The sequence below is a fragment of the Sorex fumeus genome, unplaced genomic scaffold, assembly GCF_029834395.1.
Source record: "Sorex fumeus unplaced genomic scaffold, SorFum_2.1 ptg000006l, whole genome shotgun sequence".
Taxonomy (NCBI): domain Eukaryota; kingdom Metazoa; phylum Chordata; class Mammalia; order Eulipotyphla; family Soricidae; genus Sorex; species Sorex fumeus.
The window spans coordinates 40,039,667-40,055,861 of NW_026606063.1; the positions used below are offsets into that span (position 1 = coordinate 40,039,667).

Here is a 16,195-nt window from a genome sequence, read left to right on the forward strand (position 1 = left end):
TAACAAAGAATTTAAGACATGACTTCCACAAACAAATGGTTTCAACAACATCTTCCTAAAAGATTGTGTCATCTAATATTTGCAAACATGTACTTATGTATATGTGTGTATGTATATTGTATGTACATAAACATACATAAACATACACATACACACACATTAGGATAGTTTATCACTCCAGTCTTCTGAGCACTAAATCTCACAGCTATGAAATAGTAATTATAAAAAAAGTTTTAGAAAAGACACAGAAAAAAAACAGAAGCTCATAGAAAGGAGTTATCACATTTAAGCTGGGGTAATTAAAAAAAGATTCAGAAGTTGTTGCATTTGCTTGCTGTTTAAAAGTAAAAATGGTCAAAACAGGAGTCAATTCAAAACAATACCATTTTTTAAAAAGTACTTCTTTACTTTTTTAAAAAAAAGAGTATCAAGTTTCATTAATACTATTAAAAAGTAGTCACCTTCTTGATGGTAGGATCTCAGGATTCCAATCAGGATACCTATTTTGAGAATAAATAATATTAATGAACAGTTTTTAGAAAAGACTAAGCTCAATTATTCTTTCCCTGAAGGAAAGACTGATCAAACTTACATGATTTTTTAGTATAATAAAAATATAAAATCTGTCATGAAAGTAAAATAATTTTAGTATAGTAAGTCATTATGCTAGTAAGCAATTAAGGGGGCAGAAGAGACACATTCCCCATACTTTAAAGGCTTTCTATTTACGTAAAATAAACAGTACACTTAAAAGTGTTAAGACATACTGAAAAGGTAGTAGATACAAGTTTAAACTGTGGGGAGAAGGTTCACAGTTCACCCACTTTGCAGAATTCCACGGGACACTTTTCTACGAAAACTACATGAATGGTGTCCCTTCCACGGTACCAAGTAATCGTAGGAAAGATATATCTAGTGGGAGGAACTAGAAAGTTGGTTTTCTGATAGCTGTAATAAAAGTCTCTTTCAACAAGCATGAATCAGGTTAGGTTTCTTCAACTGGTAATACATAAAAGAAACGTGGACAAAACATCAGTCTGGCCATAGAAACAAGAGGGGAAAAATCTGAGAAAAATTAAAAAATATGGGCCAGGGACAGACTAGCTCAGTGGGAGATCACTTGCATTGCATGAGTGGTTCCCACCACCCCCTCCCCGCCCCCAGGTTTGATTCTTAACACCACAGAGTTTAAAATAAAAAATGCTGCATATAAATAAAAGGTTCTAGGGAACAAAACATTCCTAAAGAACGGAGGGCATAAGAATATTTTCAGAACTGGAAATAAGTATCTGAAAAAGGGGCTGACATATTCATAAACCAAGCATGAAGGAACCACAGTTACAATATAATAAGAGTGAGTAAGTCCAACAGAATGGATTTGGAGATAGCAAACTGAGGAGAGAATACACATACTAAGTTAAGAACAGACAAATACATATTAATGAAAGAGATGAAAGGACAATTATATAAAGAAAAATTAGAGTATCACAGAAATTAAACAAAAAGACATTTCCATTCTTAACTTTTCTAGAGAATAAAGACTGTAGATGTCAGGATAGTGATTAAATCACATTATTAAATTATTTTTCGGCCGACCTGGATTCGATTTCTCCACTGCTCTCCGAGAGCCCTGCAAGCTACCGAGAGTATCCCACCTGTACAGCAGAGCCTGGCAAGCTCCCCATGGAGTATTTGATATGCCAAAAACAGTAACAACAAGTCTCACAGTGGAGACATTACTGGTGCCCGCTCAAGCAAACCAGAGCTATGATTAAACTACTTTTATTTAAAAAAAAAAAAAAAGGTTCGGGGCTGGAGCAATAGCACAGCAGGTAGGGCATTTGCCTTGCCTGGGTTCGATTCCCAGCATCCCATATGGTCCCCTGAGCACTGCCAGGGTAATTCCTGAGCGCAGAGCCAGGTGTGACCCCCCCCCCAAAAAAAAAGCTCAATCCACAAACGAAACACAGATAAAGAAATGAAAGCAGCAAACTCAGTGAGTCTCCTAGCAGGGGAATAGGTCAAAAATCTAGTACATGCAACATGGATTTTTGTTGTTAATCTATCTCAGAATTTGTTAGCTGAGTGACACGATTAATTTCTTTATTTTTGGTTTTTGGGCCACACTTGCAATACACAGGGGTAAGTTTTGGCTATGCACTCAAGAATCACTCCTGGCAGTGCTGGGGGACTTCATGGGATAGTCCCATGACTCAAGATCAACTCTAAACTCCCCTCTCCTTGTGTGCCTCTACTATAAGGACTTAAAAAACAAAAATAAAATCAGACTAGAGAGTTTGGTGGGTAGGATACTTGCTTTGCATGTGGCGACCCAGGTACGTTCCACAGCAACCCATTTGTCCCCTCAAACAATGCCAGAATAATTCCTGAGTGCAGAGCCAGGAATTATCCCTGAGCCATCACCTGGTATGGCCCAAAAAACCAACCAAACAAACAAAAGTTAAAAACAAACCTATCTACTTTCACTTTAAGATTTAGGTTTAAAAAACAGAAGGACTAAGAAAACTTTTGCTTCCCCTTCCTGATTTAAAGTATGTTCCTATGTTAAAACATGACAAACTATGAAAAATTAAAATATTAATATATATCACCAACAATTGTGAATTCATGAACTGTGAATTCATGAGCACATGACAGCTTTACTTCATGTATTCATACTTCAAAGATAAAGTCATATCTATGGCATAATTATTAAGGGTAAAACCTATGGAATCGAACAAAGCTGGATCTAAATCTAGGTACTATAACAGATGGCTGTTAACATATGTTATATTTCTAAGGTCCTCCAGTTTTTCAAGTCACAAGAACTTGAGAACTTGGTCCCCTGTGCCATTCAAGAGCTGGCATGCATGAATTTTTCAGATGGTTACTGAGCTGACTACAGAATACAGGTTCTCATATCTGCTGCCCAGAACAAAAGATAAAGATACAATTCCAAAAGTAGAATTTGAAATCCTTGTATATTGCCTCAACAATTTAAAATAGTTTTCAGGAGGCAGAGTAACAGTAAAGTAGGTAGGGCACTTCCATTGCACATGGATGACCCAGATCCAAATCCCCAGAGTGTATCAATGATTTTCAAAAGCTCACAGTAAAAAGAGAAAAACCAAAAAGCAAAAAATATTTCTAACATTTTTAAGAGAATCCAATTCAGATGTTCTTGAAATCAGAGCCACTTAGGCTTCCCAGTTAATGAGCTAATGAAATTTCTAAAAGATTGAGTTAGCTCATTATTTATGACTAGAAAAGCCTTCTAAGTTATTCTGAAATTATTCAATCATGAACATTTTTGGCATTTCACAAAAAAACAAAACTCAATTGCCACAAATCCACTGGTAAAAACCTGTTACTACTGTCTAGTGGCTACGAAGTTAATACCTAACTAGATCAGTGATTACTGAGAAAGACAGGATTATTAAAAATCACACTTTTGTGGGGGGAATGCAGAGTGAGAGTACAGCAGGTAGGATGCTTGACTTGCACATAGCTGACCCCGGTTCAAATCCTGACACCTCTTAAGGTCCCCTACGCACCCACAAGGAGTGACTTCTGAGTACAGAGCTAGGACATGAGCATCACAGGGTGTGACCCAAACCAATACAAACTCACTTCCTGTCTTCATAGGTGTCCTGGCTAAAAAAGGAAAGAGGAAGATTTAAGATATCATCTTTATCTTCTACTTAAGGTTTAATCTGAAAATAAACTGTAAATCAGAGAAAGCTTTGGCAAAACAACACATCTATCTTCTTTATCTTCTACTTAAGGTTTAATCTGAAAAGGTAAAGGTAAAGGCCCTCCTGTTGATCGTCGATTTGCTCAAGCGGGCCCAGTAACGTCTCCATTGGAGACTTTGTTGTTACTGTGTCTGGCATATCGAATACTCTCGGTAGCTTGCCGGGCTCTCCAAGATGGGCGGAGGAATCGAACTCGGGTCGGCCATGTTGGCCGCATGTAAGGCGAACGCCCTACCCGCTGTGCTATCGCTCCAGCATATACTAAATCTGAAAATAAACTGTAAATCAGAGAAAAGCTTTGGCTCTATACTAAGCACTGGTGTTTGGTTTGAATTTTTAGTTATTCATCTTTTGAGCATAAGGGTGGGGAACAGGTGAGAGATAGGAAAAAGAAAAAGAATCTGCTTTGAAATAGATAATTCTACAAAGGAAGGCAAGTCAGCAAGGAATGAACCAATGATGAAGTTACAAACCTAACTACTGCAAGAGTATAAGAAATAGCTCAAAGAGCTGGAGGATATGCTTTACACGCAGGGGACCCTATTTCAATCTCTGGCACCACATGCTTCCCTCAATTGCCTGGAGCAACCCCAAACACTAAGCCAGGAATAGAACAGCTTTGAGAACTGTCAATTATGGTCAAAAAACAAAGTAAACAAAGTCTTACATTTTGATTAAACTAGTTAAGAGAGGAAGGCGTATTTAATTTTTTTTTTGAAAAACATTAAATATACCCTTGTAAAACTATTATCGCAAATAAACAATGACTTTTTAAAAATATTTTTCTCCAAAATATCACACTAAAGCACTTAGTCTATATACATGAACACTAACAAATCTGCATATTTGCATCCTCTAAAAATGAAAAAATTGTTCTTACTGTTGACGTAACTGTCGGCAGCTCTCAATATGAGTAGATGTATTTTGATGTTGAATCCAATCCTATTATAAAAGAAGAGTGCTAAAATTAGAATATTTCTATTGACTAATGAAACTGATTATCTTTAATGACAGCATTTTTGTTTTCAAAAAATTAAACAGATCTAGTTATAAACAGCAGTCAAAATTTTTATAGAAAGAAAAGGTGCCCCAAGTATTCAAAACACATAACTTATTAACACCATTAAATATATTTTGTACCAAAAAACTTAAAATATCATACTCATTAGAAATAAAATGTAAGTGTGAATTTCAAGAAAATAAAAGAACAAAAATAAATCATCTCAAATATACTCAAGTAAAAACCTACTCAAACACCTAAATTTTCACAGAAAAAATGGTTTCTGATAAGGCATCCTTACACTATAGAATCTCAATAATTTCTACCTCAAAATTCAAGGTAAGCTATTTAACCACAAAAATATCCTACGTCTTAGACTAGTACCATCCAAACAAGGAACACACTGTATTAGCAAAGAATAAGCCAAGTACAAAAAAAAAAGATCAAATCTTATTTTTAAGATCTAAAGGAAAGGAACACCATCTTAAAGACAGAATATCCCTTACACATATGCATTTATCAACAAAATTCTTATACATTACTTCATTTATAAATCTGCCCTAAAATTACATTCTGTACCAATATACATCTATATATACAAAAACAACAAAAACGATGAAGAGTTTTCAAAGATCAAGCCCCCAAGTGCCAGTTTTTTAAAAAAGGAAAAAAAGCAATGTGTATATCCATTCGATTTTATTGTTTCTCCAACATTTGGACAGGCAGAAAGTTTTACTGAATAGTTTTATATTTTTAATTTTTCCTTGAACAAAATGCTATTTATTTCCATTTCAAGAGCTCCACATTTTACCATTGGTAAAGACGAACTATGTTTCCATCTATAGTTAAAACCAGTTAACACTGATTTTGAATCTGCCTTGCCAACTACCTGAAAATAAGTGCATACTATCAGCAACAAGTTATGAGAAACTCTAGACTATTTCATTAAATCATGGAACTGTTATGGATTACAAAACAAGTAACTGTATATTCAACTCATATATAAATAGAAAATTCTAAGAAGGCGATAATTTAAGAGTTCTCCAACACTGGCAAAACCATGTCTCTTACATTCACTGAATACTATATCGAACAAACACAATGGCAGGTAATGGTGGACTAGCATGACCATTATTTGACCATTAAATTTTATTTACTTTGGTGCCAGGATCAAACCCAGGGTGACTTTCATGCATGCAAAGCAGGTGCTCTAACACTGAGCAATCTATGTTTCTTCGCTTAATGAGTTGCCCACATGTAAAATCTAGAAATCTTAACACCAAATTCATATTTCCAGTTTTTCCTTAAAAAATATGAAGATTGGGGGCAGAGATACAGTACAGCAGGAAGGGCGTTTGGCTTGTACGTGGCTGACCCAGATTCAATCCCCAGCATCCTATATGCACCCCCCCCCCCCCCCACCAAGCACCACCAGGAGTAATTCCTGAGTGCAGAACCAGGAGTAACCCCTGTGCATTCTGGGTGTGACCCAAAAAGGGGAAAAAAATGAAGATAGGGTAATGCTGTGATACAGTTCATGTAGCAACTAGCAACTGATGCTGACAGCTTGCCCTATTAAAGGCAGTTTGACAAACATACACATCACACAGCCACTCTACTGTCTGCTGAGAGGCTTTCTCAGGGGATAGGGAAATAGCTCAAAGGCAAAGAAAATGCTTCGCATACAGTACCACCCAGGTTTGATCCCAGGCACCCTGTGATTTACAAGCAACCCCCTCCCTCAAAAAAAAAAAAGGAAAGAAAAAGTAACCACTGGAAATCCACAGGCTCACTTCACTAATAACGCTGTCTTTAAACTCAGTAAACAGGGCAGAAGAAATAGTTCACAGGGCTAAGTGGGAGGTCAAGTTTCAGTCCCTGACTTCACTTGGTACCTAAGCACTGCAAGTATGGCCCCAAAACCAGGAATAATAAATTCAGTAAATTCACCTACCTTTTTACCAGTGCAAGTTCTTAAACTCTCTAGTAACAATATTCAATTAAAGGTACAAAAACAGTACCTTTTGAGAGAAAGATACTACCTCTTGAGAGAAAAAGTGCTAATTACTTACTAAGCAGATACGACAGTGACTATAGGCTTGATTAGGTCGAGAATCACTACATGAAGGTAACTGTACATATGGGAGCTTCCTCCTCCAACTACCTCAAAAATCTTAAGTTATTTTCTCAAAATGAAATATTTCAGAAAGATCTGCAACTCCTCATCTACAGTCTTAACCCCAATTTAGAAATAAACTTCACATTCTATAGCTGAACCTTTTTCAAGTTGTAAAGACTATTAAGAGGGGCCAAAGAGATGGTAAAACTAGCAGAGAATTTCATTTGCTTGCACAGGACAGACTTGGATTTAATTGCCAGCACCCCATATGGTCCCCTGAGCCTGCACCAAGGGGTATGCCCCCCCCAGCCTCTCCCCGCCCCCCCCCCAAAAAGACTAGTAGTAAACACTGTCAGATGCTAGTTGGTATGAAAAAACTTATAATTAGTAATTTACACATAGTGGCTATATTTTTGTCACATATGTCACACTTGTAAGACATAAGATATACCACAGAAATTAAAGGTAACACTCTAAGTTCACATTCACAAATCATTTGGTGACCGAGAACTAAAGAATTTTAGTTGCACTATACTGTTTTGACTGTTAAGTATGTGAAATGGTATCAATTTTTGTGAGGTCTACTGATGACCAAATTTCTTCTCTCTTTAAGTTTCATTTTTATCATATTAACCCAGACTTTCGCCATGTTATAAATGAACAGTCTGGAATTAAGTGTATTACCCTCTTTCATTCCTATTTATCCTGTAAACCCAGACTGTTTTCAACTCTAAAACTCCACATGTCATTTTCTATCAAGAACCTAGTAATTGACTTTAGAATACCTCACATTAAGTCAAATTTCTGTCGACTAGTTTTCCAAGGCCTTTTATATTTATTTTTAAACAGACTGACCACATCTTTCCAATCACCTTCCAACACAAGATAATGTGGTCTTTTTTTCTTTTTGTTAGCACGTTTGCTCCTCTACATAAATAATGTTGCTTCCATCTAGAATGCCACCCTCTTCCCTGATAATATATGCCTACTCATCACTCAAGACCTCAACCTATATCATGAAATCTCACTCTAATCCAGTTAAGCTACACTGTAGCACTGTCCTCCTATTGTTCATTGGGTTGCTCAAGGGGGTCCAGAACCCCTCCATTGTGAGACTTGTTATTGGGTTTGGCATATCGAATACCTCACAGGGAGTTTGCCAGGCTTCGCCAGGCAAGATACTCTGGGCAGCTTGCCGGGCTCTCCGAGATGGGCGGAGGAATCGAATCTGGCTCGGCTGGCTGGCCACAGGCAAGGCAAACGTCCTACAGCTGTGCTATCATTCCAGCCCCACAGAGGTCTTTTATCTTTTGGGGGGGTAAGGGGAACAAGGGGGCAAGGGAGGTAACACAACACTGGGGTCACACCCAGCGGTACTCAGAAATCACTCTTGGCTGGATCACAGAATCATTAGCAGTGGGGCTCAAACTGGAGGTCACCACAAGTAGGTTCAACCACCATACTAACTCACTGTCTCCCTAGAAGCCTTTAAAAAAAATTCATTATTTTTTGGCTTTTTGGGGGGCCACACCCACTAGGTACTCAAGGCTTTCTTCTGGCTCAGTACACAAGGATCACTCAAGGATCACTCAAGGGACCTTGTATATTATCAGTGATGAGCCAAAATGAAAATTGTATCAATTGTATACATCTCTTCAGTCCCATACTGCTAAACATAATAGATGTTATCAAACTAACAATGCTGGTCTGAACTAATATAAAATGAAACTAAGAGATAAACATTATCTCTTCCCCCAAATGAGTTCTCTACAATCACCAAAATATTTGTTATCCTCCACTTTTATTTACTTAGCAGTATCAGGAATCAAATTCAGGGCTTCACTCATGCAAGTCATGTGGCATAACACAAAGCTACATCCCTGCTTTCCAAATTTTAAAACATTTACAGGTATTTTGCGATTTTCCTCTTCAACTAGATTATATAAACTATGTAAGAACAACATTTGTATTTTAGTTATTTATACCCACGTCATGTATAATACCAGCAAATACTTTATAAACACCGGCTGAAAAAAAAGGTAAACATTTTCTACTTCACAGATTTTTAAAGTCATTTTTCTTGGATTCATCATTACTATTACTATTAAAAGTTCAAAACCAAAAAATATTAGGTTTGAATTACTTATCCCCTTCGATAGAGTAAGATAGCTCTTATTAGAACTAAATAAATCTGACTAAAACAGGGAAGACTACTGCTTTCCTCCACTGAAGTTAACCTTAAAGGCATCAACTCTAAAATTAGCACTAATAACTGATGAAAGATTCAGATTCCTATTAGCTAAACTCTGGTGAGGGGGTAAAAGGGCAGCACTTGGAGGGAAAAATAAGAAAATTAACAACACAAGTTTTTAAATCTATTCAAAATATATAAAGTCAATGCCACGGCCTTAAATCAAACCTTATTTCCTTTAGAAATCTGTTCCTTTCCAACCAGTTAAAATTTCTAATCATATTAATAGACGGTATAATGGTTTTAAAACAAATATATTCAATATTAATTTTCAGCACCTGTATACTACCTTCACCTATATTGCCATGTAAAATATTTAAACTAAAGAGTTTCTTTAAACTAAAGAGTTTTTTCCTCTAAATAACTATTGCTTTTCCCTCTATCCTCTGAACCCACAGCTGGTCCCAAAATGATTCATCATTATTTAATCTGCTATGAATTATTTTAGGAAGCTCCTTCTCATGAAATGTTTTTTAAAAACCTACTCCACAGACAGAAAACATTTTTTTAGTTGAAGATAAGTAAATACATGCAAGACCACAATGTATACTATCTCTTAAGTGTTCAGTTCAAATGCTTTATTTCAACTTTTATATTTTTATACTAGTAGATTCTTTTAAGGGATTTTGTGTGTTTATAGTAAGTACACATTATTTTATTAATACACAGATTATGTTATGTAAATTTTATGCGCAAACTTTCTAGGGTAACCAATCCAGAACTCAAAAAGAAACGGACATCCATATTGTGTGCCCATTCACAAGAACACAGAAAGCTTAACACTCAATACAGTACTTTGGCCAGAGATATAGAACCACTAATTGTTGATGTTGCAAACAAAATTAATTTCTGCCAATTCCTTAATGATTAAGACCAGCACATACACAGAATTCAGAGAAAATGTGGGCGCTGAGCATCATTATACAGTGATCTTTAAAAACACTCACCTTCAAATGACTACATTCTACGTTACACAGAGAACACAAATGTGGAAATATTCTTGGAGATGCTGCATAGTAATCATTCATCATAGAAGGAGTAGGAAGTCTCTTCATCTTCTGGGCATCAGCGTGTGAAAACTTTGGTAACCATGATGCTTTCACAATCCCGAAGGGAGACTGAATTGGAGTGTCAGCCTCTGACCGGTAACTCTTTTTACTTCCTCCTGATGATCCATGTACATTAGATGAATTAACCACAGGTTCACGAGAAATTCGATCTTGATGGCTTACAGATGAAATGACTTCTGATGAAAATGGCTGCTGGTTCATAGATGGAGGAATCAAAGACTGACTCATTGTCTGGTTAACTGTTTGGCTAATGGACTGGCTGGCGGATTTTACAGGTTCAAGGACCGAGTGTCCTCCTGAAACATGTAAGCCTGACATCTTGGTTCCACTCTCAATAGGGAAAAATGACTGATTACTGGACTCACTGGGAAAGTCCATGGGTCGAAATACATCTTCAACAGGAAATACAGAATTACATATCACATTTGGAGTGGGAACAGATGAAGAAATGTCCTGTTCTGATTGAAATTCATTTTTCACTTCCTCAGTTGGAATTTCAGGATCATAAATACGAACTTCAAGTGGATCTTCTGTGTAGCCATATTTGCTTGCATGCCCATAATCAATCACATTGCTTGAAACTGAATCACTGCCAAGGGTTTCTTTATTTCTACTCTGAGAAGGCAAATTAGGTAACCGGCGCCCCATTTTTCGCATTCTTATATCCCTCAAAATTAATGGCATATTTTCCGGAGTTAGCTGTTCATCAGGGTAACGACTAAGTTCTTCTAAATCTTCATTAGATAATCCAAAACTTGCCAAGATACTTGAGGCACTCTCTTTTGTATAGCGGCTCTGTACTTTAGGACTCCGCTCTGTAACTTGTGTTACAGAACTCTGTTTCACTCCCACTGATGGAGACAAATGAGATTCATCATCCCACCGGCTACCATGAGGCTTCCCCTTCTTTTGTTGTGCTTCATGAAAATCCAACTTTTCTTTGGTCAATCTTGGATCAGTTCGATGCTGAGTTACCTGAACATTCATTCTTTGTGGTCCCATGTTCTGGTAAGATTCATGGCCAGCAAATCTGTGTGGAATTCCACGGGCTCTCCCTGCTGGGTAAAATCTTGGAAGACCCATAGATCCAGGCCTCATAAATGGTCCTGGAGGCCTCATCCCAGAAGGATTAGGTGCTCGTGGCCTCTGCAGTGGAAAGTTCCCTCGAGGATTAAACCTGGGTCTCGACATGGCTATTTTCAAGAAAGCCTGATTTAATAAAGTATAAGGTGGTGCTGAACTATGTGAGGCAACGGCATTCAGCTGCTGAAGCGCCAACTGAGTCTTAATCTGAGCAAAGTGCAAAGGAGATGGGCCCAAAAGAAGTGGGTTTGCAATGCCCAGGTTCAAGGAATTCACAAGTGGTGCGAAATTTTCCAAGAATAACACAAAGCTGAAAGTTAAAACACAAATATTAGATCATTTTAACTTAAACTAATTCATGAAGTGGGTTCTACAGCCAGTGTAATACATTTTGAAACAAAAACCAGGAAACCACTCTGTATTTCATACAAGAGTAAGCGCTTACAAGAATTTTGTTTCCCAAAAATGTTCTCTTCTCTTCTCTCCCAAATACAGAACAAACCCCCAAACTCAAACCAGAGTTCATGTAGATTGTGCTGCACTGGGTGCTGTCCTAGGTGCTGAGTCGTAATTACAACTCCTTTTAAATAATTTGGAAAACATTGAAATCTCATGCTTTAGTACTAAAAAAAAAAATGAAAGTATTAAAATATTTTTAAATGTACACACTTCATATGTATTTTATCATATGTACAATCAACGAAAGCAGGAATGGTAAGCCTAAAATTTTACAAGGCTGTTTTCCAAGACAGTCTTCCTCATAATCACATTCATAAATTAAACATAACTTAGTTTTGTGTCATTAAACAGCTGTTTATGATGAAACTGACACCACTAACTTGACTACAATATCTGACATATCATGGGATTGGTAACAATATAAAACCTAATGTAACAAAAATCATATGCCTTTCTCTTGGATTCCTTCCAGAGGGAGAGCATAGACAAGTCCTATCAATCATAACAATGATAAATTTTAAAAAAACATCATCCATACGTTGATTACAGCACTTCACAGGAATTGAGTAAATTCATTCACATAACCCCTTTGATACAGTTTTACAGAGTCAGGAATTAAGGCACCAGGAAATTAAGAAATTTAGAGTGGTAAATCCTCAGATTTGCACTTATAGCTTGTAATATACACTGCTTAGCATCAGTGCGAATAACAATATTCCTAAGTCCCCAAACAATTTGATGAGACCATTTAATGCCCAGTCCAGGAACAAATCACACCAACCCACTCTTCAGAGAAAAAGTTAGCTATCATTCAGGACCACAGTCAGCAGCTTTACAGAAAAGCAGGTTAAAAAATGTGAACTTTTGAAGCATCTGTCTACTACATAACCCCCAAAACTAAGCATCCCATGTGGTACTCATAACTTTCTGGTACAATGTACGATTTCATCTATAACTTATATTTTATTAAAATTTGTATTTGATGTCAGTGAAATGTTAATCTGGCTAAAAAAATGTACTTTATCTTAACTCTTTTAAACTTTTACATGTGGGGACCACATTTAATCTAAGAAACAGAACATTTTCACTTCATTTCACTAATGCAGTGATCACATTCACTTCTGTGATCACTGCATTAATGTGATCTTTTTACTTAACTCTATTATTGAAGTCCAATCAACCTAGCCAACAGTGCTATATTCCTATTTCTATGAGCATGTATCACAGTTTGGCCTTTCTTCTATTCTTTTCTTTCTTGTCCCACATCCATCTCTTTTAATCAAAACAATATCCTGGGGCTGGAGTAATAGTACAGTGAGAAGGCTGTTTGCCTTGCAGGCTGTCTATCCAAGTTCAATCCCTGAGCATCATCTGGAGTAATTCCTGAGTGCAGAGCCAAAAGTAACCACTGCGACTCGCCAGGTGTGACCCACAAACCAATAAATCATTATCCTGGTCCTATAAGACTTGATTTTATTCATTGTCAGTCTCTATTATTAAACCTTTCTAGTGAGCGAATCTTTCAATAAACATTCTTATTCACTGTTTGTACCATTTTGAGACTCAATCTTTTTACTATCTTATGTTTGTGTTAATGTCTAGTCTTTGTCAACAATCCTGTGTGCAATATAATGCCTAGTATCAATCCTAAAAAGTAATTGCTTTGAGTAAGCAGTATGTCATCTACATATTCAAACATTATAGTGTATACATTCTTTACATACATACATATACATATGTGTGCATTCCATGTATGTACGGTGTATATAAATTTTATGATGTATGTTTTTCCCTACTGGTCACAAATCCACTCACAAGTTTGGGAGCAAAAATTCTCTGTCTTCCCATTAAGAAATAAAAAGAAACAGATTTCAATTAGTCATCTAATTAGTACACAGGTTGGAAGGTTCTAGATTTTCAAGACTTCAAAAAGCAAAAATAGCTCTATGTATTTCCTAATATAGTTTGTCTTACACTGAAAAATATATAGAGTGCAAGAATTATTTTACAGAATTTATATACTGCACTTCATAAACTATGTACCCTTCAGGAACTACTGTTCTTTTGTAAGAGTCTGTCTTCCACAAAGAAACTCCCTGGTTTAAGTCTGAAAAGCAAGTACCTGCTACCCTACTTAGGGAATATATCACCTACTAATATCAAACAGTGAGGTACCCTGTATATCAATGTTTTTCACCTCTATACTTCCCAAACTTGAACTTTTTAATGAATATGCCCAGAGATGATATTTTAATCATTTAGCTAATTGGTAAATTAACGATCTATTGTTAGAAAAATATTTGTGCCTGTGCACAAACAGGCCTTGTCTCTCAGTTCTCGCTTCACATGCTGCTCCCTCCCCGCTGCTCCCCCCCACATAAAAAAGTATGCAGTTGTAGCATGACGGTATTAGAGCAAATCCTCGGGGGGGGGGGGGGACAGAAAAAGCACACTTTTGGGTCAGCTGCTACTTACTAACTAGGGCAATTTATATCCATATTATCTGGATATTATCTGGCACTATCCAGATAAGAGAGACTAAGTTAAAATGCCATATTCGCAAGTTGCATAGCTGTATTATTAAGTATCGATACTAAAGCAATGTCTTCCTTTCACAGAACAATCTGGAATACACATGAAGAATGAAAAGATCTTTTTCTAATTAACAAATTTCAACTATCAGTAAGCAGAGGTATTGTCTTATCTGAATTCGGAAATCTTTTTTTAAAAATGACATTAGGGGCCAGAGACCCTAGTACAGTGGCTAGGATGCTTGCCATCACAGTCTACCCAGACTGAATCCCTGGCATTCCATATGGTCCACTGAGCTCATCAGGAGTGATACCTGAGTACAGAGCCAGGAGTAAGCCTTGCACATAGCCAGATGTGGTCCAAAAAATAATAAAAATAAATAAATAAATAATCCTCAGAGGTTGAAGTCAGCACTTAACTTTTATCCCCAAACTCCTTGCAAATCTGTGAACGTGGGTCACTCCTGGCTGTGCTCTGTACGACGGGGCGACCATATAGAGTCAAAGAATGAACCTGGGCCTCCTGCATACATAGTACATGCTCAACTTTGAGTACCCAAATATCTGGCTTTTAAAGTTTAACATTTTATTTTGCACCTAGGAATATTTTCCTAGTAACCCACTAATATAAAATCACTAAACAGGCCCAAAGAGCTAGCACAATGATGTAACTGTCTTGCATGTGGCTGACTCTGGTTCATCCCTGGCATTCTATATGGTGAAATCACTCCGGAGCCTGCCTGTCAGGAGCGATTCCTGAATACAAAGCCAGGCGTAAGCCATGAGCACCACTAAGTATGAATCCTCCCAAAGGTTTATCTACAATCTAGATACCAAATAATGTTATCATAAATTATTTTCTAAAAAGCAAATGTGTGGGGCCGGGGAGGGGAGAGGGGGGTGCTACACCTGGGCGTTTGCTCAGAGAACCATATTGTATGCCAGAAATAAAACCTGGATTAGTCAGATACAAGCAAGCACTCTACCTGCTGTACTATTCCTCCAGCACCTCATTTTCAAAATTTAAGTTTTTGGGGTTTTTTTTTATGAAAAGTTTAAGAAGTCTAGTCTATTCATATTTCATGTACATAATTTTACATGGGAACCATTTATTCAGAAAATGCTTTAATCTTCTCAAGTTCACATTCACATTCATTCTAAAATGTTTTGCTAGTAAGAATGCTTGGAGCTGTTATTTCTAGCTATCTATGAAGTTTTATAAATCTCTTCTGCAATTATATACTTCTAAAACTGTTTCTCTGAATCTCATTTTTCTTGGGGTAGGTGAAGGGGCTGGACCACACCAACAGATGCTCAGAGTTTACTCCTAGAAGGCTTGGGGGACATTATGGGATGCTAGGGATCAAATTTAGGGTGACCGTGTATAAGGCAAACGTCCTACCTATTATAAGATTTCTCCAGCGCCTCTCCAAATTAAAGGCAGTTTATAGTAAAGCTCCACCATCAGCATATTTTCTTCCCTTGTTTTATTTTTGGGGTCAAAATGCTGCTGAGGTGGGATGTATCACCCCTAGCAGTGCTCAGAAGACCATGTGAGGACCATAAAAAGCAAGAAAAGCTCCAGCTCTTCAAACTATCTCCCTTTTGCTTCGGCCCTATCAATGTCCCAGAACACCTACTTGCGAAAAAGTTAGTGAGCTAAGGACAAGAATTTATGGCCTTATTCAATTCATGGAAATAGAATCCCAGAATCAACTACAGGTCACTGCTATTATTTGAAACAAAACAATCAAAAAAAGCAACAAAAACCTAGATAGGCTTAAAAATACAGGAGCTTCTAAAACAAAGTTCCTGATAAGAAACGTGATTAAGAATTGTTATGCCACACCAAACAACTCTCTTCTGAGAATATTGTAATCTGAAAATAATGTGCTAAGAACAATAACCAGTAAAGCAAGAGCAAGTT

At 37.0% G+C, this 16,195-nt stretch overlaps 1 protein-coding gene across 3 annotated transcripts in view; it reads right to left on the reverse strand.

Annotated features, from left to right (window-relative positions):
• Positions 1-16,195, reverse strand: part of ZNF638 (zinc finger protein 638) — a 76,899-nt gene that overhangs the window by 48,103 nt on the left and 12,601 nt on the right. For all 3 annotated transcript variants that reach the window (XM_056122858.1, XM_056122853.1, XM_056122847.1), the window contains exons 2-4: positions 10,073-11,588; positions 4,636-4,697; positions 462-500 (exon numbers count right to left, since the gene is read on the reverse strand). In XM_056122858.1, the coding sequence (XP_055978833.1) occupies positions 462-500; positions 4,636-4,697; positions 10,073-11,386 (1,415 nt within the window). In that variant the 5' untranslated portion in view covers positions 11,387-11,588. The remainder of the gene's footprint in view (positions 1-461; positions 501-4,635; positions 4,698-10,072; positions 11,589-16,195) is intronic.